Source organism: Carcharodon carcharias, chromosome 14, assembly GCF_017639515.1.
Source record: "Carcharodon carcharias isolate sCarCar2 chromosome 14, sCarCar2.pri, whole genome shotgun sequence".
In the NCBI taxonomy this organism is placed as follows: Eukaryota; Metazoa; Chordata; class Chondrichthyes; order Lamniformes; family Lamnidae; genus Carcharodon; species Carcharodon carcharias.
Genome location: NC_054480.1, coordinates 36,503,829 through 36,530,183, shown reverse-complemented (window position 1 = coordinate 36,530,183; position 26,355 = coordinate 36,503,829). Strand labels below are relative to the sequence as shown.

The 26,355-nt window shown below is 42.6% G+C and overlaps 1 protein-coding gene across 2 annotated transcripts in view; it reads right to left on the bottom strand.

The window, feature by feature from the left end:
- LOC121286711 (sodium/potassium-transporting ATPase subunit beta-1-interacting protein 3-like) overlaps positions 1-26,017 on the bottom strand; it is a 295,497-nt gene extending 269,480 nt beyond the window's left edge. For both annotated transcript variants that reach the window (XM_041203712.1, XM_041203713.1), the window contains exon 1: positions 25,744-26,017. In XM_041203712.1, coding sequence (XP_041059646.1) covers positions 25,744-25,797 — 54 coding nt within the window. In that variant the 5' untranslated portion in view covers positions 25,798-26,017. The remainder of the gene's footprint in view (positions 1-25,743) is intronic.
- Between the last annotated feature and the right edge of the window lie 338 nt (positions 26,018-26,355).

Here is a 26,355-nt window from a genome sequence, read left to right as displayed (position 1 = left end):
ACCACCGCCTTCTCAAGGGCAATTAGGGATGGGCAACAAATGCTGGCCTTGCCAGCGATGCCCATATGTCAGGAAAGAACAAATAAAAAATAGAGTAATTCTGCAACCTAGTCTTGTGATTTTTCATCCATTATTTCTCAGCATTATTTCTCCTGGGCCCTCTTTCACCACAAAGCATCTGGATCTCACTTGCTCCAAAACCGAAATCCCAACAACCCCTAACAATGTCAGACTTTGCGCCCAATTCTATAAAATCCTTTCCTCAAATTTCCATCCACCCCTCCCACTCACAGATCTTGCAACCACCTCTTTGTGATCACAAACTTCAGGATCACATTTCCAGCATTTTCTGATCCAAGAACTTTCCCCATGCTCCCAAGGTCAGAAATCTCCCTCCCAAATGTTCCCAGGCTTCCTCTAACAGTGGGTTTACTTCTGTTCTGAAGAAGAGTCATATTTGACTCGAAACATTAAATCTGTTTCTCTCTCCACAGATAATACCTGACCTATTGAATACTTCCAGCACTCTGTTTTTATTTCAGATTTCCAGCATCTGCAGCATTTTGCCTTTATTTTAGGGCTTACTTCGGTATTTCCAGAATCCCACTCTCCTGTGTTTCTATTATATGGAGTAGGCTTATGGGCCAGCTGGTCTTTTCTTTTCCATCATTTGTGTGTGTTGCCAAAGACAGCGCTCCAAAGATGGAGAAATGGCATTGAACTGACAACTCAGAGGTCAGAAATTCAAATCCCACTAACATGTCAAACTAAATTCAACACATCTGGTAGTTTGTGAGCTAGCATCATGGAAAAAGTGAAAATTAACACCACTAGACTGTTGTTAAAAACCCAGTTGGTTCACTAAGATTTTTCAGAGGAGGAAACCTGCTACTCACGAACTGGTCTAGCTTACAATACAGTTCACATTATTTGGCTGACTATTCATGCCCTCAGAAATGGCCAACTTGGGAGATTTCTCTTTTCATAGAGGGTCATAAACTTTTGGGTCTAGTTTCTAGCTTGTGCAGTGAATGCAGATTCATTGCAAGCATTCAATAGGGAGCTGGATGTCTGGGTAGTATCTGATAACATACGGAAATGTAAGTGTGATACTGGGGTGATGTGTTCAATAGTCACTGTGCCTTCTGAACCCTTCATTATTTTAAAGGTCTCAATCACACATGGCAACTAGGGTTGGACAATAAATGTGCATCACCCACATCACAAAAATAAATAAGATGAAAAGAATATTTATGAGAAGCTTTGATGCCAAGCTTGGATATCGTAAGGAGTGTCAGTCAGGCTTGAAGCATTGTGAATGGTCACCTGTTCAAGGCATTGATTATTGGAAAGTTAAACTGGAAAAAAAGTTTCATGATGCAACACTGCATTAAAAGCAGCTTGAGCAGAACTTTAAATTCACCTCTGAAATTAGGGGACAGAAAAATAACTTTTATTATTATGTGAACGATTGAAAAAAAGAGAAGATTTTATGAGGAAAGAGGGAAGAATAAATAACTGAATAACATACTTGCATCTCCATCTAATATTCCCAGTCCACCATGAGAGGCACAGCAGTTAAGACATTTTGGGAAGGAATAAACAAGTGCATTTGAACAGAGTTTTATAGAGTGGTATGTAAACCACGGGAAGAATTTTCCCGTCGGCAAGCAAGACCTACCCCTGCTCACCAACACATAAAATGACGCGTGGTGACGCTGGGCGGGCATCCCAACGTCACCGCACGTCATTTAGATTTTCAGTACGGCACAGCCAATCGGCTTCACGCTCACCGAACTGTCAAAGGCCTATTAAGGCCATTTAAAGCGTAATTAATTAGATTTAATGAGCTGCCTGCCCAACCTTAAGGTTGGCAGGCAGGTGAGGAGCCCAGGCGGCCTTCACATTTTTCATGAAACCTCATCCACAGGCGGGATAAGGTTTCGTGAAGTGTTTTAAAATCTAATAAAAATTTATACATTTATTCTTTGACATATCCCAGCTCATGTGATAGTGTCAAATGAGGGGACATGCTTTAAAAGTGTTCAAAATCTTTATTTAAAACTTTAGCACTGTAACAAATCTCCCCGAGGCACCTCCATGCCTCGGGGAGATCTCTGCACTCTTTCACAAGCATGCGCAAAAGAGTGCAGGGAACCTCTCAGGGAAACTCCCCCCACCGCCCCCCCCCCGCCTGCACAGGGAGCGTTCAGCGCTTCCGGGTGAGCATCATGCTGGGCGGCCCTTAATTGGCCCACCCACATAAGTGGCGGCGCGCCCCCAAGTGGGGATGCCGATCGGGTTCACGCCCTGACAGGGGGGAAATTTCTGGCCTACATTACAGTTATATCTCTGAGGTCTGTATTTTTTTATACACATGTGACAAGTGATATATTGTTTCAGTATATTTGCAGTAGTAAAGTAATGGGAGAATCACAGTGGTGTTTAGTTTATAGCAAGATTACAGTGGGCAGGATTTTACCCTTGGTGGGGGCAGGCAGGGGCGATTGGGAAGCCGACCGCCACATGCAATCAGCTGCGCACCGCAATTCCAGGTAGGCGGGGCAATTAAGTCCCGCCTTGCATGCATCGCGAGCAGCAGCGCACTCAGCTGCCTGTGCAGTCAGGGGGGAGGAGGGTGAGTGGGCCAAGCGCGCAGTTTGCACATGCGCAAGAAAGAGCACTTCAAACTCCCTGTGGCACAGAGCTGCCTCAGGAAGACTGACGCACTGTTTTAAAAAAAAATGAAGAGAATAAAAATTTAATAAAACATGTCCCCTCATGATGAGCTGGGATATGTTTTAAATTCAAAAATAAAGTTTTTATTTCATATTTATTTGCTCGTGGATGAGGTTTCCTAAAAAATGTAAAAGCAGCTTGGTCTTTTCGCTTTCCCATCAACCGTAAGGTTGGACGGGCAGTGTAAATTTGAATTTAATTAGATTGTTAATGGCCTTAATAAGCCTTTTAATTATCAGCAGGCACGCAGCCAACTCTGGAGCCCGCTGAACAAAATATCATGAGACTGCGTGATGACGCCAGGACACACGCCCAACATCAATGTGCACCATTTTACGCTCAGGTGTGTCTGGCGCACGCCCGCATGCCGAGCATAATATTCTGCCCAGTATCAGAAATGCTACCTCAAGTATCGAACTAACCATAAGCAATGCCATAATATATAATGGTATAAAAGTTTCACTGGAACAAGCCAGATAGTCCTATATAAAATATACATGTTCCTATTTTAATGAAATGTAAATTAATGTAATGCTAATTAAAACCTCAAAATATTAATTGTTTCCATTGCAATAGTTACAATTTACAGAAGCATTTATGCAACAGACTTTTTCAACATTTTTGATTAAAATCATTCATAAAATCCATATCTAATACTAATCTATAACCTTGCCATCTGAGATACATTTTTCATGGTAGTGAATTGTCCTGTTCAAAGCTAATGTGAAGTGTTTTAGTTTCCTCTAAATTCTCCTAATCACAGCCATGGCTTTGTCTGCAAAAGCTGAGTTCCTATTAAAACTGTGCAGTACTGAACTCTGATGTCCTTCAGATGATTTTGCATTTAATATGAGGATATAATATCCTGTCTGCTCGCTCCCCACAATATCATAAAGGTAATTTTCTCATAAACAGGCAGGGTTTAATGAAATAAGTAATTCTACTCCACAGGCACTAAAGGAGGTTGCACATGTCTCTTGGTTAATTTTCATACAATTTCAGTAAAGTGTCAGCACAGGTCTCTAATAATAGCTAGACTTTCATTAAAAGGTAAAGTATTTCGCAGCCTACTCCCACTCACTTCCCTTTGTCATTGGAAAAATTAACATTTACTGTTTCTTACCTCTTTTAATGGTTTTCTTTACACATGAAACTGCTATTATATACCCAGAAATATCTTCCACAATTTATTCTATTTTAGATGAGATATCAAGAATATTAAAATTTTAAACGATTTAAAATGCTGTGAATGGGAATCCCTCGGGACATCTTTTACAAAACAAGTTATTCTTACAACAAAAATCTATGATTATTGGAATATGTAGAATCATTTATATATTAACCGCAGGCAACAAGCATACCAAACTAAGTTAAGCTGCTAATGTTGCAAGCTTTTAATACCCCAAAGATATTGAGCTTCAGGCCTGCTCCAAGCTTCCAATCCTAATTGTATTTAAAAATGAATGCTGCTCTGTTTCTTAAATTTATATTTGCTTTATAAGTGAACTGAAAATTAGTCAGAGCTCTGAAGATGAGTCATACGGACTTGAAACGTTAATTCTGTCTTTCTCTCCACAGATGCTGTTAGACCTGCTGAGCTTTTCCATTTTTGTGTTGGAAATTGATCAGCTTCTGTTGAAGATTTTACCACAAAACGAAAGGAGAATTTAGTAGGGGTTCGAGGGAAATCAAAGTGCTTCTATGATTGATGCCAATGAGGTCGTAAACAGGATTTCATTTTATATCCATGTTTTTCTATCCATGCTACACATTTTATTTAGGTGACCTAAGGGCTGGCAATTACAAGCAATAGCAATTTTTTTGAATGTCTAAAGTAGAATACTTTGGCTGAGGTCCCACTTCCAGGGAGGAAAGGTAATAATGCCATTCAGTAATGCAATCAAAATGTATATGATTATTAGGCTTCAGTCAGCAATTAGACTGGTCCTATTCATTAAGTATTATTTTAACGTATCACTGTATTGCCTTATGTCTTAATATATCATACATTATTTAGACATAAACAGCATGCCTAGTGCATAGTTAAACCGTATCATCTAACTAGTTTGGTACCAACATTTTACTGCTGAAAAATTTTACATACAAAGTAAACAAGTCCAGCTGCAGGTACTAACATTTACACTTCATACAATTCCTCGAAGGGGTTGAATCAAAATAGAACACTTCAACACCTGAGCTTAATTAATTAATAATAAAGAACTAGTATTTATTTCATGTCCTCAACACCTAACAGCCAATTTATTATTTTTGAAGCATTATGTAAGAAAACATGGCAGCCAATTTTCAGAGTGAGGTCCCACAAGTACCAAGTGAGATGAATGGTCAGATAAACAGCTGTCAAAATTGAGGCTAATGGCACCCACCGTTATTTATGTGCAAATGGTACCGCAGCTTCAAATAAAGGGCAGGGGTGCAGTTAAACTCAAATATCCAAACATTGCCATACAAGTTGCTCCATTCTGCCATTTGCATCACAAAAATGGCATCTCGCTTTCCAGCTCACCATTGAAATGCATTGAATGGCATGATGTTGCTTTAGCTGCATGGTAGATATGAACCAAATTCACCACAGAAAGTGTGGTAACAATGTGGTAAGTGTAATTAGTACCACTCAACTCTTTGGTGCTGAAAAGTAACTAATACAAATGTGGAGTTTTGTTCCTTCAAATTTTACTTATTAAAGATTTTTTTCAAAGTTTTTTTATTATTTTTCATTTATATTTCTTTGTCCTTTCTCTTGTAACTGTCTCCTTGTCTTTCTGTGCCTGATTTGACATTGAATTCTCCCTCTGTATTTTTTTGTTATTCGTTCATGAGATGTGGGCGTCGCTGGCTAGGCCAGCATTTATTACTCATCCCTAATTGCCCTTGAGAAGGTTGAGAATTTATACTTCCTTCTCCGTCCTTGTGCTGTTCAATTCACAGTCCTTCAATTTGACTGCTTAAGGAGATCTTCAGTTTCTTGCTCTGTTCACTCAGGTCCCAGATGTGCTGTTTTTCTTGCTGCAATGTCATCAATGTGCACTTTCAGCAGCTGGCCACTCAAAAAAATTTTTAAAGCTTAAACATGCAAGAGCAAATCTAACTGACAGCAGACATCATTAGATTCTCTTTACAAAAGACAAGACCCATTGCAGCCAATGAAGTACTTTTGAAGTGTAGTTGATGTGTGATGTAGGAAATGCAGCAACCAATTTGCACACAGCAAGCTCCTGCAAACTTCCAGCAATGTGAAAATGACCTGATAATCTGTCTCAGTGATGTTGACTAATATTGACCAGGCCACCCAGGAATAATTCTCCTGCTCTTCTTCAAAGTAGTGCCATGGTATCTCTTATTTATCTCTCCAACTGAGAAAAGGAGACAAGGCCTTGGTTTAACACCTCATCCTAAAGATAGCACCTTTGTCAGTGCAGCACTCCCTACAGCACTCCATTGGAGCATCAGCCTTGACATTTACGCTCAAGTCCTGGAGTGGGACCTGAACCCACAATCTTCTGACTCAAAGAGAAATTGCTACCAACTGAATCTCAATTCTTCAAACAGTGCCATGGGATCAGCCAAACAGGGTTTCAGTTTAACATAAAAACAGAATTACCTGGAAAAACTCAGCAGGTCTGGCAGCATCGGCATTCCGCCGATGCTGCCAGACCTGCTGAGTTTTTCCAGGTAATTCTGTTTTTGTTTTGGATTTCCAGCATCCACAGTTTTTTTGTTTTTATTTCAGTTTAATATGTCATTTGAAAGCCAGCATCTCTGATAACGCAGCATTTCATTGGGCACTGCAGTTAAGTGCCAGGCTAGATTATGTGCTCAAGTACTCGAGTGGTGCTTAAATTTGCAACCTTTTCAGACAAGAGTACTGCCAACTAAGCCAAACTTACAATTCAATAATGATGAGCAGATGGCCAATTATGTAAGAATTTAATACGGCAGGAAATGCTATCCCAAAGCTGAGCTGAGAATCATAATGAAGTATGTTTGTACTAAAACCAAATTAAAAGCAAAGACCTGGAAACTCGGAAAAAGGCACCTAAATATCCAATAAGGTTGGCAGGACGCATGCATTCATTAAGCATTGGAAATGTGCTGCCTACCTCATTGGTAAAGTCAGAAAAAGAGGCGTCCAGTGCCCTCACCTGAAATAGACATTAGGATGTAAAAGGTCATTGCAACTTTTTGGTTATCCCTTACTATCATTTAATTTTATCCAAACAATGAGCTGTCTTTAAAAACATAATGATTTTTAATAATGATTAAAGTAATTACTTTACAAAAACATTTGAATATGCACTTGAGCTACCGTAATCTATAGGGCTATGGAAGGTGGGATTAGGCTGAACAGCTCTTTTTCAGCCAGTGTGGACACAATCAGCCAAAAGGCCTCCTTCTGTGCTGTAAATTCTTCTGAGTTGCTATGAGAAAATGGTACATAGGCCAGGATTTTATGGCCCCTCCTGCCGGGTGGGATATTACAGTCCTGCCGAACTGAATAGAGATTTAAATGGCTCACCGCAGAAGGAGCTGTAAAATCCTGGCTTAAGTTCAAACCAATTATATCTTTTAAAGCTCTATACTTAAATCAAAATACTAATAATATGACATGATAGAATACAATACATAATAATAGTATAATTGGTATCAATCAGATTAAGTTATTAGAAATTATTTATAACTTTGCGATGGTCCCAGTCTAGGCAAAGCATTTTAAAATATTAAACTGAAACAAAATCCTAGTGCGAAAAAAGTTGATTGGCAAAAGAACCAACAGTGACAAGAGGATAAATGTTTTTAGACAGCAAGTTAGGATCTGGAATGCACTACTTGAGAGTGCAGAGGAGCCAATTACAATCGGTGTTTGCAAAACGGAATTGAATAAGCATCCAAAACAAAAACACTTGCAGGGCTATGGGAAAGCATGGGACAGTGAGACTAGCTGAACTGCTTTTGCAGAGAGTCAGCACGGACATAGCTGGCCAAATGGCCTCCTCCTGTCCTGTAACCATTCAATGATTCCATGCTTCTATTCTAACTAGCTTGTTTATTTTCAACTAAGGTAACTAAAATAATAGATAAAGGATTGTATTAAAACTTATTGAGTACACATTAATATTCATTCAATGTAATTTAAAGACCACTGTGTTCACTTTGTTGAAATAGTTGACAGGGGCTGATCTTGCTTATTTAAATATATATTATAATTAATATTCATTCATAGACTGTTTTTTTTGTTGTGTAACAGTGCTGAAAGGAGCAAATAGGATCATGTATAGGCCTGCAGAGACTACTTTCACTGCTTGTTAATCCTGGTCTCAATGTAAATTGAAATGATGCTGAATGAATAGTAGGGTAAATGATTTCATGGTAATTTCCAGGTCAGGCTTCCAGAATTTTTAATTATTGCTAATAGATTCTTTTTCAGTTCAGTACCAAGGTTCAAAGCTGTTTTTCATTTAGTTTTGATGATCAATATTACACAAGTATTTCCGTCACACGTGTGTTTTGCAAGTTTAGAAATGTTAAAAAGTTCGCACAGTATAATATCACAATGCTGTGATGAGCTCATGGAAGTAACCGGGGAAACATCTCCTACACAAACTTTTTTTATGACAAGTAACATTTTTTCCATCCATGAAATGTAATTTTGAATAAGACAGAGTGCAGTGGAGGCAAATACAATAAGAGTTTTCAAACAGAATTGGATAAGCATCTAAAAACGAAGCAATATGCAGGGCTACAGCGGAGGTGTAGGACAGTGGGATTAGCTGAGTTTCTCTTGCTGATATATATTATTGACATGGAAAATGGTGTTCAGGGCATGATTTCAAATGATATGAAGATTGGAAATGTTGTTAACTATGATGAGGATAGTCTTGAACTCCAAAAGGACATAGACATGTTGGTGGATTGGGCAGACAAGTAGCAAATGAAATTCAATGCAGAGAAGTGTGAGGTGATTCGCTTTGGCAGGGAGAATATGAAGAGATAGTATAAGATAAAGGGAGAAACTCTACAGGAGGTGCAGAAACAGAGGGACCTCAGTGTACATGTACATAAGTTATTGAAGATGGCAGGGCACGTTGAGAGAGCAGTTAATAAAGCATATAGTATCTTAGGCTTTACTAATAGTGGCATTGAGTGCAAGAGTAAGGAGGTATACAACACTAATTAGGCCTTATCTGAAGTACTGCATACAGTTCTGCTTGCCATACTTGAGGACGGATGTGAAGGCATTGGAGAAAGTTCAAAGGAGATTCACAGGAATTATTCCAGTGATAAAGAACTGTAGCTACGATGATAAGATTGGAGAGGTAGGACTGTTCTCCTTGGAGAAAAGAAGGCTGAGAGGAGACTTGATAGAGATATTCAAGGTCCTGAGAGGAATGGACAGGGTAAATAGTGAGAAACTGTCTCCACTCAAGGGAGCATCAAGAACTAGAGAGCATAGATTCAAAATAATTGGCAAAAGGAGTAAGAGTGATGTGAGGAAAAATGTTTTCACCCAGAGGATAGTTGGAGTCTGGAACAAACTTCCTGAGAGTGTGGTGGAGGCAGGTTCGATTGACGTATTCAAAAGGAAATTGGACTGCTATCTCAAAAGAAAGTATGTGCAAGGTTACGGGGATAAGGCAGGGGAGGGGGATAAGGGAGAATGCTCTTTCAGAGAGCCAGTTCAGATTCGATGGGCCAAATGGCCTCCTTCTGCACTGTAAAGATTATGTGATTCTATATGATCCTGAGCAAAGTCTCCACTAGTCTGTCATTGAATGCTTGCAAAACATACGGTGCAAGACATTGGCAGCATATTACTGGGGTCGGGGGGAGGGGGGGGAAAGGGGAGGGGAGGTTGGTGGCAGACAATTTGCTCCTCTGGAAGCAAAGTCAGCATGGAGCTGACTCCCTGGATGCCAGCCTGCCTTGCAGTCATAATGCGCTGCAGGTGGGTTAAATAGGCAGCCAGTGGAGCTGAGGAAGTCCTATCATCGGGAGCTCCAGCTGTCCCAGCAGCACCAATAGTGCATTAGTGGGTGCTGCTGGGACTTCTAGCAGTCCCAAGAAGAAAGCCCATGGATCTCGGAGCAAGCTAAGTCCAGGCTATTGGGCAGGAAGGATTTGGGCAGTTTAGGGGTGGGGGTGGGGGGAGGGGGTTGAGGGGGGAGTGTGTTGGTGGGTTTTACAGAGCAGGTGGGTGGAAAGAAAGGGGGATATTATCTTGGAGGGGTTGCCCATGCCACCCTGATACACAAAGGGCACCCCCGAAGATAGAATCCCCCCCACCTTCATTCCTGCCCTTTTAAAAAGTTTTTTTTAAAAATGACCTGCCCACTCCCAACCGACTGCCCAGGCCAACCGTATTATGGCATCAGCAGCTTATTATCGAGATTAATTGACTTGTTACAAGCTCAATTGTCCCTTGATTATTCATTCAAATATGGGGCAGAATTTTCTGCCTGTTGGGCCCGACCCAATCTCCAGTGGGCGGGGGAGCTGATCCCACCGGAGAAGCGGGCCCCACCGCCGTTTTATGTGGGCAGGCCAATTAAGGCCTGCCCAGCGTGACGTCCGCCTTCCTGTCTGCGCTTCCTGTGCAGTTTGGGTGGGATTCCCCAAAATCAAGAGTGCGCTCTTTCACGCATGCTCATGAAAGAGCACACATCTCCCTGAGGCTAAGGGCTGCCTCAGGGAGATCACTGAAAAGTTTTCAATCTTTAAAAAGGGAAAAAAAAAAATTCTCATTTTTCCCTCGTGACAATGTCACATGAGATGGGACATGTTCATAAATTACACTAAAACTTTATTAAACTTTTTAAATCCCTACATGAAATCTCATCCCGCCAGTGGATGAGGTTTCATGTTTTTTCTATTCCCCGCTGGGGCTCCTGGCCTGCCCGCCAACCTTAAGGTTGGACGGGTAGGTCCTTTAATTGTTTCAATGATCCTGTCAATGGCCTCAATTGACCATTGACAGGTCGGCGGGCGCACAGCTGATTCTGCTGCACCCCTGCCTTCCTGAAAATTTAATTGGGGCCCCCTGCTCGCCAACGGCAAAATTCAGCCCATGGTGGGTGGGCTGCTGATTTCCTCATCTGCCAACTCTCCTGTATTATGGGTTGAACTCGGGGTCGGTGGGAAGGTGGTGGGCTTGGCACCCATCCTTTTTTACCTTCCCCTCCCCACCATTCGAAACATATCCCGCCGGGGCAGGTGAAATCCAGCCCATAAATTCACAATACATTATAATATTATGTATTTAAGTAACTAAGGAATGAAAATTTCTCATTTTATATCAAGTGATTAAAAAAAAGTGTCACTCTAACATCCCTTTGTATTATTGTGGACAGTTTGGTAGATTTTTTTTAACGGTTCAGTGCTGATGAAATCATTAGAAGTGTTAGTTCAGAAAGGCTACGGGGCAAAGGGGCTGAATTATCACATACACTTCATGTTGATACAGTGTTAGGGTAATGGTTGTACAAGCTAGAAATTACAAGTGGCAGTATTAGAGAATGCTTGAAAGCTTTGTATATCATTCCTTTCTCCCCTAATTTAATGAAGGTGATAATCAATTTATTTCAAACAGGCCCATTTGTGCTAATCTTAATTCAGATTCTCAGTCTCAATAATTCAATACTCTTGATGATGCCATTAGCATTCACACCTCAAACAAGCATGCTCAAAAACTAGTTGGAATTGACTGAATAAAACAAAGGACTAAAATTTGTGCTGTGTAACAACAGCATTTGAATGCTTAACATGTTCAAAGAAGGCAGATGAATTGCACACAAATACATCAAGGCCTGAATTTTTCCCGTGTCAGGTGGGCTCGGCGGGAGCAGGTGGGGGTGGTCCCAGAGCCGACTGCCGCCCGCGATCGGCTCCGCGCCACCATTTTACACAGGTGGACCAATTAAGACCCACCCAGTGTAATATGCAAGCAGTAGCACTCAGTGTTACCTGAGCAGGTGGGGGGAGGGAGAGAGAGTCGGGTCCAACAAATCTCCCTGAGGCTGCCTCAGGGAGTTTGAAGCGGTTTGTAAAATTGTTTTTACATGCATTAAAAATTTTTATGAGACATGTTCCCTCAGGTGCTTATGTCACATAAGATGGGACATGCTTTTATTTTTCATATAAAATTTTTATTTCCATAGTAAAAGCTTTAGGAAACCTCATCCCGCTCGTGGATCAGGTTTCCTAAAAAACGTGAAGGCCGCTTGGCATTTTCGCCTGCCCGCCAACCTTAAGGTTGGACGGGCAGCGTAAACAATGACAATAATTAATTTGTTAATAGTCTTAATAAGCCTATCAGTTATTGCGGGCATGCAACTGACTCCGGTGCGCGCCTGCCAAACGAAACATCATGAGACAGCGCGATGATATCGGGACACGCACCCAACGTCATTGCATGTCATTTTATGCACCGGCATGTTGGGCTCGCCCCCACATGCCGATTGAAGTAGCTAGACCCAAGTGTATGAATGTCACTGCTACACCCTGTCATACAATAAATCCCACTGCCTTTAAACCCTAACATTCCCGACATTCATTATCTCCCCAGTTACCGATGCATCAAAATCAAAATCCTTACCTTCATCTGTATATCGATCCATGGTTTTGCCTCATTCTACCTTTGTAATCCCCTCCAGCCCTACACATATGCACACATCGTCTAATATGCTGATGCTGGCTTCCTGAGTAACTGTCCCATCACCTCTTCATGCAGTCACGAAGGCTCCAGCCATCTAGGCCCTGTAATTGCTCCATATTTCACCTACTTGAAAAGCATCTTTAAAGCCAAGATCTAATCCTGCATTTGATCAACTCCCATAATAATTCTTCCATCAACTGCTTAGTGTCCAGTTTTGTGAAGCGCTTTAGGTTGTTTTAGTATGTTTAAGGTAATATAAAATACAAAATATGTAAGTCGTATTATAAAATGTAATTCCTTTCAACTATTAAGCCTCAATTTTAACTTGGGCTGGGGCAAGGACACAGGTAATCAAGTGGTTGGGTCCTGAGGTAGGTCACAAATCATCTTGACCTTGACAAGTGATACATCCTTTCCTCTACAGCAGGCAATTCATTGTGGCCTTGGCAGTGTGAAACCCAGATGTTATCTCCCAAATCTGCAAGCCCCTATTCATCACCAACGCAAAACCGGTAGGGAGCAGCAGCTAGCCAGTGGGTTGGAAATCAATGTCGCGTGGCAGAAAGCCTGGTCTTGCTGGTCTCAAAACCCAAGGCTCCTCTCTCCACCAGGATTGGCATGGTGGTAAAGCCACAATTGCTTCCCAGCTTAGGCCCACAGTTAAAATAGCAGTTGGGCCTCAATCTTCAAATTTAGAAAAAGACCCCATTGAATCCTGGTGGGTGTCCTTCCCACCTACTTGAAAAAGCAGGTTAAAGAGAGAAGAGAGCGGAGTATCAGTAGTAAATTCACCAGTTCATTTTAACTGGCCACATGCCCAGTTTCTGCTGGACAGACAGGGTAAAAACCAACCCTTTGATTTCTAAAAGGGTTACCCAAGGGTGAGAGTCTCTGATATGTGTTAATTTTATACTTCTATTTACTCTAGTAAAATAAAAAAATCGATGGATCTGTGTTCAACCTTCAGTGATGGTGGAAAATGACTGTTATGCATCCCAGCCAATATAATTTTCCATTGAAGTCAATGGGAAAGAAAATTGATACAGGTGTATAACAGGTGGTCAACCCACTACCGGATATGGCAATAGGACTGGAAAGTGGAATTAAGGTAGAAGACGAGCCATAATTTTATCGAATAGCAGAGCAGACTTGATTGTCGATAAGGCCTATTCCTGCTCCTATTTCTCATGTTTCTTATGTTCTTATATTGCCCATTCACTGCCACCAGGGAAAGTTATAATCAGCCCTGGTCTCGTCATTCTTAGATGAGTTTGAATGGCTGCACTGTACATTTATCTCTCAGTGATATCCAGAAGGACATGTTCCACCCCTCAACAACAGGATATTGTACGCCGGTTACTTGTTTGCTCATCAACAGTTCTTCAGGGGGTCATACCTCGGCCCTGTTGTGGTGGTGACAGGGCTGTAAAATGCAGCGAGCCATTCTAAACTCCATTGACTTCGGCAGGAACATAAAATCCCGCCTCCAGATTTTACCAGGAGGGCTTGAAATAGTTCCTTAGATAATGAAGCAATCTAAGCCCATATGCAGCAATATCTCAACAGCGTTCATGCTTGGGTTGATAAGTGGCAAGTAACATTTGTGTCATAGGCAATGACCATCTTCAACAAGAGGGAGTCTAATCAGCCCCCCTTGATATTCAATAGCATTATCATTGTTGCTTCCCCTGACATCAACATCCTGCAACTCAACATTGACCAGAAACTAAACTGGACCGATCATAAATAATGTACCTGCAAGAACAAGTCAAATACTGAAAATTTTGCAGCAAGTTACTCAGCTCCTGATTCTCCTAAACCTGTCCATCATCTACAAAGCACAAGTCAGGAATGTGATGGAATACTCTCCATTTGTCTGGTTAAGTGCAGCTCCAGCAAAACTCAAGGAGCTTGACACTATCCAGGACAAAGCAACCTGCTAGATGGGCATGCCATCCGCATTTACTCCCTCCTCCACCGGTGCATAGTGGCAGCAGTGTCTAAGATCTACAAGATGCTCTGCAGCAACTTGCCAATGTTCCTTTGACAGCATCTTCCAAACCCGTGACCAAGACCAACTAGGGTAACTAAGGCAGCAGGCATATGGGAACAACACTACTTGCAAATTTTCCTTCAAGTCACATGCCATCTTGATTTAAAAATATATTACTGTTCCTTCAGCATCACTGAGTCAGAATCCCAGGGAACACCCTACTTAACAGCACTGTAGGTGTACCTAGACCACATGGACTGTAGTGGTTCAAAAAGGTGACTCAACACCATATTCTCAAGAGCAATTAGGGATGCCCTTGTGATGTGCCCACATCCTGTGAAGGTTTGCATCAAAAAGGTATTAAAGTGAAAATAGGTACTGAAGTACACCCGGTGTATGGGTTTCCCTCATCATCAGTTCATTATTAAGCATAAACAAAATAGCTATATATAAACTAAATAACAACAGTGCCTTCACATCCAAAAATACTTCAATGGCTGTGATGTCCTTTGGGACCTCCTGAGGTTGTGAAAGGTGCTAAATGAATGCAAGTTATTTCTTTGTTTCTTTACATTGGTTTTTCTGTATTGTGAAATAAGAGAATTGTGAAAGCATCATTCTGTCAATTACAGGAATCATTTATAAGACGTGCACTGGTGTTTATTCAGTGCTGTTGTTAAATTAAATGCACTCATTGTTGTGTTTAATTAGAATAAAGCTACAGCCTGCATTTAAACAATACACCGCTGAGAGAAAGGAATCATTATTGGTCTGTTCTCAGTGGAGAGTCACAACAGAAAACACAGTAAGCTGCTTATTCATAAGCCACATGATTTCAGTCCAGAACAATCAAGATCTTATTCCAAAAGCATCATAATCCTAATAACATTTAGGCTTTTAAAACAGATCATAATTTATAAAAAGATTAGTAAAAGTATAATACAGGTACAACTTGTACTGAGAAAGTACTTGTCAAGACAATTCTTCAGGGCATATTTACATCCAGCAGATAGTGACATAGGGCAGAATTTAATGCCCTCCCCCATGGTGAGTTTGGTAATGGAGGGCATTTAATCAGGCAGAGGATGGCTCATAGGGACCCTGCCACCTCCCCATCTCTACCCCGATTAAGTCGATGGCGGGAAGGCCTGTGGACAGCCTTTCTGCACCGCCATTAAATGAGGCCCTTGGGTGGGCAATTAACACCTGCCTAAGGACCTCATTCCACTGCCGGTAGAATTCACCCAGAGTCAGACCAGGAACACATCCGAAAAGGGGCTGCTTACAGGCTTTCAGGGCCTAATTGGGCCTTCCAGGGCCTTGTCATCAGGAAGGGGTGCCGCTGAGAGCTACCTTCCTGCCCTTGCTGTCACCCCTCTCCCTGTGATCCCCCTCCTGCCATTACTCATCCAAGGCCTGGGCCCATGACGATCCTGGGCCTCTGTCAGGCGTAGGACCTGCAGCAGCAGCCAACTCCCTGGTGCAGCTGCCAAGGAATCAACAGCTGCCAGTTTCTTATTGGCTGGCAGTTCTTGGCAGACAGGAATTACACTCCCAGGGTCCTTAATCCCTGGAAAGGCTCACATTGCCCAGTTAAGTGCCTGATTGGCACCTAATTCGGCGGGCCTTCCCAAAAAGAGGTGACACAGGGCTCTCACCAGCTCTCCAGCCAGTGGGGAAGACCCCCATCACCTCCAATAAATACTGCCCATATTTCTTGAAGATTTGTATCTTTATGTCATCAACAGTCATATAATTGAAGCTGCTTGATTTGTTAATGAGATTTATCTTTGCCTGTACTAGGTTTTTGACAGCATTGTATGATGTGCCACATCACAATATCCTACAGTACACACTGCTATGCTTTTGTCATTTTCATTAGCGAGCTTCACAGTCACTTCAAATGGACTTGTGTGTGACTCACTAACGACTGCATGTTGGAGATAAATCAAATTTCAAATTATATCGAAGAATTCCTTTTGGTCATGGGTGCAACCATGGTGTGTGCCACCAACACCACCCCCCACCATCCAAATTAATTTGGCATGGCTAATGTTTTCTTTCTCTTCACACTCTAAATCCCAGAGATGCCCTTGATATTCCCCTGATTATTTACATGTGCTTGCACGTCTGTCAATGTCAGACTATATATGTCCCCAGACAGCAATCAAACATTTATTCACTGTAACTGGTTCCAAATGTGTGACTGGTCAGTGAGGGCTTTCTTTTATTGGGAAACAGGATATTGTCTATTTAATTCTCTGCCATTAATAGCCTGATAATGATATGTAGTAACAAATGGTTTTGCAACATACAATGGCCACTTTTAGCTGCTACCCAGGCCTCTCCAGCTAGAAATCACACAGTACTGGATTTAAAATCATAATAAAGAGCTTGCTGCTTTGCTTTCCACACACCAACATATGCCATTTTAACAGCCTTCTGAGCAGTGTTCAGGAGACTGGTAGGAGTGGAGGGTAGGTAGAACAAGAGTGTTTCTCCAGGATCCCACAAGACATCTGACAACCCCACCTCCCTCTCACTACGATCACCACCATCACCACCTTTATACATAACTATATACCTTTCTCCTGTTGCAACTGCCTGGAGCCAGTGGTCTACATGCCCTGAACAGGTTCATGTTTATTCATGAGGCCCAGCCCTCAAGTTAAACCAAGGCACTTGCCTACGGTGCTGGAAAGCTGGCCTGCCAGCTCCACTAAAGCCAGCCCGATAGTTAAAATCCAACCTGCAATTTCTGATCATGCGATTTTATTAGTAGGTCATTAGTTGAGAGGGGAAATTATATGCTTCATGAAAAGGGGAATTTTAAACCCAAAGCAAATAAATGGACAACAAATTAGCCAGCATGCTGATAATGAACCAATGAATTCAATAGTAATCTGGTTGATTTTTGTTTAGTTATTCTTCCACTTCTTCCCCTTTCTTTTGTTGCAGACTCCCAACATTATTCATCATGTTGCTGTTGATGAGAGCAGACTGCCATATTGAAGAACACTGAAAATGAACTTTTCAGCAAATATTATGAAGTTCACAAGTCCTAGAAAAATGGAGAGCACCATGTTCATTTTTGGGGATTGTTATGTGGTTTTACACTAGATTTATTTTTGGAAGGGTGATTCAACATCTCAGGCCACTCCTTTAGATGAGCCTTTACTCCCTATGTTTCAAAGAATGACCTTGCTTCCCCAGATATCCAAGTAAATTAATAGCACATCCATGGATCAAGTGGAGATCTCTCAACGTTACTCCTGCTTATTGGTTTCGTCAGATGTCCTCATGTGATATCAGGGTGAGGGACTTCAGTTATGTTGAAATACTAAGGTGTTTGGATTTTCTCTATAGAGAGGGAAGGTTAAGGGAAATTTAATAGAGGTGTTCAAAATTATGAGGCATTTTAATAAAGTAAATAAAGAGAAACTGTTTCCACTAGTGGGTAAGCCAATAACCAGAGGACACAGATTTAAGATAAAGGCATAAAAACAGTTGGGGGGAAGGGCAGGTGGGGTGGGGTTGGGGCTGGTGATGAAGAGATTGTTTTATTTGCACAACAAGCTGTTATGATCTGGCATGTACTGCCTGCAAGGGTGGTTCCTTCATAGGAAATTGGATATATATTTAAAAGGGGAAAAAGCAGCAGGACTATGAGGAAAGAGTAGGGTGGAGGACTAACTGGATAGGTCTTTCAACGAATTGGCCCATAATAGACTGAATGGCCTCCTTCTGTGCTGTCAGATGCTATGATTCTCTGTGATCTCTCTCTTCAGAACATGGTAAAACAACACTTTACTCACCTCTAATTTAAGCTGCTACCAAACAAGTTCATTAAACAGTAAGGGAATAGCTGAGCAGGAGCAATCTCAACTTAGTTAAGTTTAAGCTTTACTGTAAAATCTATCTCCTCAAGTAAGTAGAAACAACACAATCACAATAGCTGCGCTCGACTTTATGGCCTGAATTTTATGCATATCGTGCACCAGCAATTGGCTGCAGTTATCCACTCACACCTGTAATTGCAATCCAGCTGAGCCAATTAAGAGCTGGCCAGCATGAAATGCACCCAGACATTGGCTCGGCGCTGTCAGTGTGACAGGTGCTGGGTCCAATGACGACCCAGAGGAGGCATTTATAGGAGGACAGGCAGCTCCTTGAAAGCTGCCAGGAGTTGGGGAGGACCCTCAGGGAGCTGTCCATGAGAGAGTGCAAGATCATATGTCTGGCAGGAATGATGGCCTCAGAACCCGCTGGACACACCAGGCAGGAGGGCAATGCCAGTGGGCACTCTGTTCCCCCCTCCCCACCCCTGTTCTCTGACGAGTGCCTGCACTGGGGGCAGTGAGGGCCCGGCATGATATACCCATGTTGCGGGATGGCAAGAGGAGGCGACCCAACCAGACGAAGAAGGCCTGGATGGAGGTGGCTGCCCAGGAGAGCAGGCACGATGTTGTGTGCTGCACATGGATCCAATGCCAGAAATGGTTCATTGATCTTCTGTGCTCTTCAAGGGTAGCACCAATTTGGCATAGAACTGTGTATAGATGTCTTGGAGGGTGGCCGTTCTTTGTGGTGCTCAAGAATGTGAGATGCAGAGTGCCAAATGCCGCATGTCCCTGTATGCCAAGGTTGGGAGATGTGCCCGCTTGCCTTGTGTGAGGTGTGCTAATCTGATGGGCACCTCAAACTGCATCTCCTTGGGGAGGCTGGGGTGGTGTGCCAGGTAGTGAGAGCGCTATTGAATGTACTTTTTCCCATACAGAAGAGAAGCCATATTGCGCTGGTGCGCACATGAACAGGTGGTGTCATTCCCAACATCCTGATACTTGCCAAGTTCCAAATGGACGCCCTGGACATAGAATGCGAGTGTGAAGCAAGGTCACAGGTTGCGGAGAGGCAGGGGTCTCAGATGAAGGTAAGAGTCCAGTGGTGAGAGACTGGGGAAGTGTGTAAGAGCTGTGGATCATGGTATCTCCAATCAGAAGCTCTAATCAACAGTCCCCATTGTTCGTCCAATCACAGTGCCTCAGTGAGGCATTTGTCTAGTCTGACAAGCAGCCGTAGTTCATGCACAGTCACTTTGTTACAATATAGTCACCTGGTATATTCTGTTCCTCCCTCAGAAGTGCCATCCTCACAATGCCCGATAGACCCTGAGGACCTTGCCTTTACATCTGAGGAGAAGCCACGGACAGATGCACCCATGTCACATCATCTCTCCAAACCAAGCACCAGCGCAGATACAAGCATATCGGTGGGCAACAGCATGTCGGATCAGTTGGTAATGCACAGTGGTGAGGGCACATCACACTCGCTTGAGGAGCTGATGGAGACAGAGAGTGCCCAAGGAGCCAGCAGTTGGAGGTCACTGCCAATGTGAAAGATGGAGGAGGCACCTAGTCACACTGCTAGGAGCCGGTCCATCAGTGGTGAGCAGGGAGGTTCAAACCAACCTCACGCTGGCAGACGAGCTGCATATCACATCTGTAGGCTTCTCTCAGGCACTCCAGATGAAGGCAGCAGCTTCTCTGCGACTCTGCCAGTGCCCATGGCATCTGATGAGGCCGCTACAACTGAGGAGAGCCCAGCCATGGCACTGGACGCTCCGTCCCAGGCGGTGCCTGCACCGACTCCACCAGCCAGAGGACATCTGCCAAGGTCACCAAGGCTGACAGAACAGTGCAGTCAGCAGGATGCCTCTAATGCCACTGCCAGTGAGGGGTTTGGGGGGTCACCAAGGCACAGAATCCACAAGCAGACTATAAACACAAGAGGGGTTATCACAAGTGGTATTACTTCAGTTGAAATGTGTTCTATGTTCAAATTGTGTAAATATGATCACCATTTAAAGATGTTACTCTGTTTCATGGTCTGAATGTGCTTTATGTCTCTCATAGGTGTCGGCATGGGAGTGGCTTGTGACAGACGGGACAGGCTGCAAACTTTATTTCAGAGGTAGGTAGTTTTTTTTAATTCACTCACGGGATGGGTGTCGCTGGCTAGGCCAGCATTTATTTCTCATCTCTAATTGTCCTTGAGAAGGTGGTGGATGAGCTGGCTTATTCATGGCTGCAGTTCATGTGGTGTAGGTACACCCACAGTGCTGTTAGGGAAGGAGTTCCAGGATTTTGACCCAGCTACAGTGAAGGAACGATAATATATTTCCTAGCCAGGATGGTGAGTGGCTTGGAGGGGAATTCCAAATGGTGGTGTCCCCATGTGTCTGCTGCTCTTGTCCTTCTAGATGGTAGTGGTCATGGGTTTGGAAGGTGCTGTCTAAGGAGGCTTGGTGAGTCCCGCAGTGCTTATTGTCGACTGTAGCTTAATGTTGAGTTGTTTCTGCTGCCACTGTGCATTGGTGGTGGAGGAACTGAATGCTTGTGGATGGGGTAACTATCACACAGGCTGCTTTGTCCTGGATGCTGTCAAGCTTCTTAAGTGTTGTTGGAGCTGCACTCATCCAGGCGAGTGGAGAGTATTCCATCACACTCCTGATCTGTGCCTTGTAGATGGTGGACAGGCTTTGGCAATCAGAAGGTGAGTTACTCAATGCAGGATTCCTAGCCTCTGACCTGCTCTTGTAGCCATAGTGTTTATATGGCTAGTCCAGTTCAGTTTCTGGCCAATGGTAACTCCCAGGATGTTGATAGTGGGGTATTCAGCGATGGTAAAGCCATTGAATGTCAAGGGGCAATGGTTAGATTCTCTCTTGTTGGTGATAGTCATTGCCTGGCACTTGTGTGGCACAAATGTTACTTGCCACTGATTAAGGACCAAAAAGGGGATTTACACATGGAGGCCGAGGGCATGGCTGCAGTGTTAAATGAATACTTTTCATCTGTCTTTACCAAGGAAGCAGATGCTACCGAACATGGTGACAGAGGAGGAAACTCTGAGACTAGAAGGGTTCAAAATTGATAAGGAGGAAGTGTTGGATAAAATGTCGGTACTTAAAGTTGAAAAGGCACCAGTACCAGGTGAGATGCATCCAAAGATATTGAAGGAAGTGAGTGCAAATTGCAGGGGCACTGGCCATAATCTTTCAGTCTTACCTTGACTCAGGGGACGTGCCAGAGGACTGGAGAATTTCTAGCATTACAATCTTGTTCGAAAAAGGTTGTAAGGATAAGCCCAGCAATTATAAGCCCATCAGTTTAACTTCAATGGTGGGGAAGCTTCTAGAAACAATTATTTGGGATAGAGTTAATAGTCACATGGAAAAAAAATGGGTTGATTAGGAAGAGCCGGTATGGATTTCTTAAGGGAAAATTATGTTTAACTAACTTGCTGGAGTTTTCTGAAGAGGTAACAGAGAGGGTTGATGAGGGTAATGCTGTTGATGTGGTATACATGGACTTTGAAAGATTGGAAGAGATTTACAAAAATGGTTCCAGGGATGAGAAACTTCGGTTACAAAGATAGGCTAGAGAAGTTGGGACTGTTCTCCTTGGAGAGGAGGAAGCTAAGAGGTGATTTGATAGAGGTATTCAAAATCATGAAGGGGCTGGATAGAATAAATAGGAAGAAACTGTTCCTGCTTGTAAAAGGATTGAGAATGAGAGGGCACAGATTTAAAGGGATTTGCAAAAGAAGCAAATGTGATGTGAAAAAAAGCTTTTTCACACAGCGAGTAGTTCGAGTCTGGAATGCACTGCCCGGAAGTGTGGTGGAGGCAGGTTCAGTTGAGGCGTTCAAGAGGGCATTAGATAATTATTTAAATAGAAACAATGTGCAGGGGTACAGAGAAAGGCAGGAGAATGGCGCTGGGTCATAATACTCATTTGGAGAGATGCAGACACGATGTGTTGAATGACGTCCTCCTGCACCATAACAGTTCTGTGATTTTGAGTGCAATCTATGGCACCCTGGATGTGGGGGAATCCATCAATTGCAGAGAAGCCTCTGGCTCACTCAGCCTGGCTGGCTTCGTCAGTCCAGAAATGAATGAAGTTCATCATCCGTCTGAACAGAGCTTCATACAGCTGTGGCAGCAGATTGGGAAATACCGCATAGATCTCCCACTGACCCTTGGAAGGAACCAGAGACGGAAAAGTTCAGGTCACTGTCACCTTAAGAGCCACTGGCTTCGGGTGGCCACTGACACAGTTTGTGATGATCTCTGGGCCAATCATGTGGCAAATAGAGGTCACAGTCTCCCTAGAGAGGCAGAGCCTCTTTGAGCACTGGACATCCGACATATCCAGGTAGCTGGAGCGCTGCCTGTAGACTCTTGCTGCAAGATAACGGTGTCGACTGCGGACCCTTCTGCCTTTCACTTCCTGCTGGCCCTGAACCCCATATGGCTGCCCCTCTCTTTCCACAGGTCTCTGTCTGGGATGCTGCCTGTGGACGCCAACCCTCCTCTCCCTTCTGGCCCTCTCCTCCTCTCAGGATAGTGCCCTGAAGGGGGCATTCAGCAGAAAGCCTTTAAGAAAGCTTGTAAAGCCAAAGAGTCCTCCAGAAAACACCGAAAATGCAAATAGCTGTCAGAAAAGCACCTACAACGAACTCTCACCTAAACTCCTACCACGGCTCTGGTCAACTTTTATCCTGCCCTGGATTGAGTTTCAATTAAAAACGAGATGGCCACCAGGCCATGTGGCCTGTGCATCAACTGCAAAACCGCACGGGCCACATAAAATTTCAACCAATTGCCTTTTTAATGGGCTTAATCATCCATTTAATTGTTGGCGAGCACGCTTCTGATTCCCATGCACACCCGCCTACCATAAAATGGCGCGACAGTGCAATGATGCACGCCTGGCATTTTCTCGCAACATTTCACATGAGGTCGAGTTGGCACACATCTGGTCCTGATACTTAAAATTCTGGCCCACGTTTACATAATAGTCTTTTCTTTTTCTCACATCTGTAGAAACTATCTGCCCCATCAGTTGCCAATGAGGCTAAGAAATACCTTCCACTAAATGGTCAGGATCAAATTTAAATAACTGTATTAAATTCAGGAAAAGGGCCAATAAAACGCATATTTAAACAATTCCCAAAAGATGGTTGTATTTGAATTGAATGGATTGACCCCACTTAATTGGAAACAACATTTCTGAGACAAAATGATTGTAATCTGTAAGATTATCAAAAATGAGGACATTTTTCTGTGAATGAACTGAGTTTTTAATCTTGTATGTACCATGCTAATATTAAAGAAACAAAAAATATGCTGGATATTGAACAATAACACTTCATTTTGCCATAAGAATTTCAAACACATTAAATATTCAATGCTTTGAAGATTTGCATTCTAGTTTTTATTTCAATGTAATTGGCAAAGCCCTATGCAGAGTGGAAGTTTTACATAGAGGAAGTGCTGAAATGCCATATATTACAGATCATAGTAAAATCATGCATTTAACAATGTGAACAATTAAATACTAATAATTACTTGGTAGTACAGAACTTGAGTATTTCCGAAAAAAAGAGATGCAGGCAAAGCCTTGACAGCATGTCTCTTTTTCCAGTAATGACTAAATATTTATTTATTGACGGTAAGTAATTATTTATACCATATACTTGAAGTAAGACTAAAACGATTCCCATTTCAAAGCTGAATATAGCATTTATTCAACATGCGTGAATGGTGTGCAGAATAAATTCATAAATTACTGAATGCACCTCATGTGTAAATGCTATTATTAAAATATTTATTCTCCAGATGTCTTATATTTAGAGTCCTGATTGTTGAGCAGATTTTGCTTCCACTCATTTCCCAAGCATCTAATATATTTGAAATTGTCAACGGCAAAAGCGAGTTGTTGAATAAAGGTATTTTTTAAAATCTATGTTGGTTTAGTCTGCAAGTTGCCGTAATTCAACAAAAATGCTTCCTATTGCCCAAATAGGAATCAAAATAATTTCCACTTTTTTAAACTAGTGATAGCATCGAGCACTTCCAGGTCAAGTACTGTACAGCACCAGGTGTAAAGCTCCCTCCAGACAGTGCAAATAAAATCCTCTCAGTGTATTAGCGTGACATTTCCATTTTCTACAATAACCATCTTGATGACCTCTCTAAGTGAGATTGCAAATTCAGTGCAGTTTTGAGTAAATGTTTACATAAATGTTTATATTTAATACACAAAACAAAGTGACTCTAATTCAGTGTCTTATGACATTCTCTGATAACTTCCGTAACTGTAACCCTCTTGTACCAGCGTTCCACAGTGAACAGCATCAGTTGGAAAAAAGTGCAATGTTCAGCCGTCTATCTGTTCAAGAACTAACTGAAACTGAGTTTATCTGCTTTCGGTTTTTCATTGATTTCTCTCATTACCTCCTCATGATCAGTTTTATTTTGAGATATTTGAATTTCCATTTAATGACATTCTCACTTCAAAGCACTGGCTAGTTTTGAAGTTAGGAAATTCGCCTGAATTATCCAAGTAGCTTATTTGAAATGCGATAGGGGAGGAATCTTGAATTTGCATGGTGCAGAGACTAGAGTTTGAAATAATCATCAATATACCGCCAAAGCTGAAGTGCTTCTTGGGTGGGTGGATGCATGGGAGAGGCAAAATGCAAGGATGGGCTTTTCTTGCTTTTCTTGCAACAGAGATTAAAACATCCGTCACAAAACCGAATACGTGTTGTAACTTGGAGTGGATACAAGTTATCTCACGCTGCCCGAAATGATAAATGCAAAATGTTGACACACAAGGAGCTATCGCCATAACCTTTAATGAGGGTTTTGCCTTGGAAGTATCATGTGCAGAACTCACTGTCATGTGAATTAGAGGAAATGCACAAATTTGAATTGCCACACCGCAGTCTTCTTTTTAAATGAAAACCAAGTCGGATATCGCCTTGCCAACGGGTTTTCTCACTGAAAGGGATCCTTGCGTCACCCTTTTTGTTGGAACAAAAGAGACCAACACCAGTAGGAGCTCGGCAGAACCGCCAACACTGAAAGGAAATTCTCCAGGACTAACCCAGGACAGACACAAAACACAAATCACAAATTACTGTAGCATAACAACCCGCTGCTTCAATCATTACACTATATAAACAGGCAGAGAGATCTCAGCATTGCATAGGCTCTCGAAACACAATGCTTCTCACTGATATTCAGACTTTATGCAAGGATGAATGACCCCCTTTGGCTGTTTTCTACCTAGCTTTTTTTGTACGTTCTCGTGAGTTCTATAATGTTTAGAAAAGAAAATTAATGAGGGGCATTGACAACAATCGATTGTCCTAAAAGTTCCTGAGGTATAATCAGAAAGAATATTAAAACAGTCCGCCGACTGAAAAAACCTACTGAAGGAGACTATGTCCCACATTCATAAATATATATTTTAAATGGTTTTACACTCACCAACTGGAGGGTACACAGCAAGATTAGGGTACATCGCCCGGTACAACAACCCATCCTCAGATCATGGGAGGATAGAGGAGTGGGGACCAAATAACGAACAACACCTCTTTTCGCTGATGTACGAAGCAGTCAGCGAGGCTGGTCCAGCACCATAACGAAAATGGGGAGATAAGTACAACGTGAACACCTTTAAGTGCCGGATTGTAAGGTGCTTTCTGCTGTAGGAGAGTGGAGGAGATGGCGATCACAGTGTAGGGAGCGCTTCCAGCTGCCTTGCGGAAAGTTCAGTTCAGTGAATGTGCCGGGCTGACAGGGAGAGGGAGGGAGAGAGAGAGAGAGAGGGAGGGAGGGAGGGTCACTAACGGACGGATGTTGTACACTTAAAGACACCAACCCATTTTGGAAGCGGGAGATCGCCTGCAGTCAGGCATCCCTGTTACTCTCGACGGCGTTTGGGGATTTTTTTCAAACTCCGGCACATCTTGATTCCCCCCCCCAAAAAAAAAACATTCAAAACTTTTCCAAACTCACAACCCCCGATTTAAAAGAAATAAAGTCTCCCAGGTATTCTCCAACTCCCGTCCTTAGTTACTAACCAGCCTGGTAAGAGGT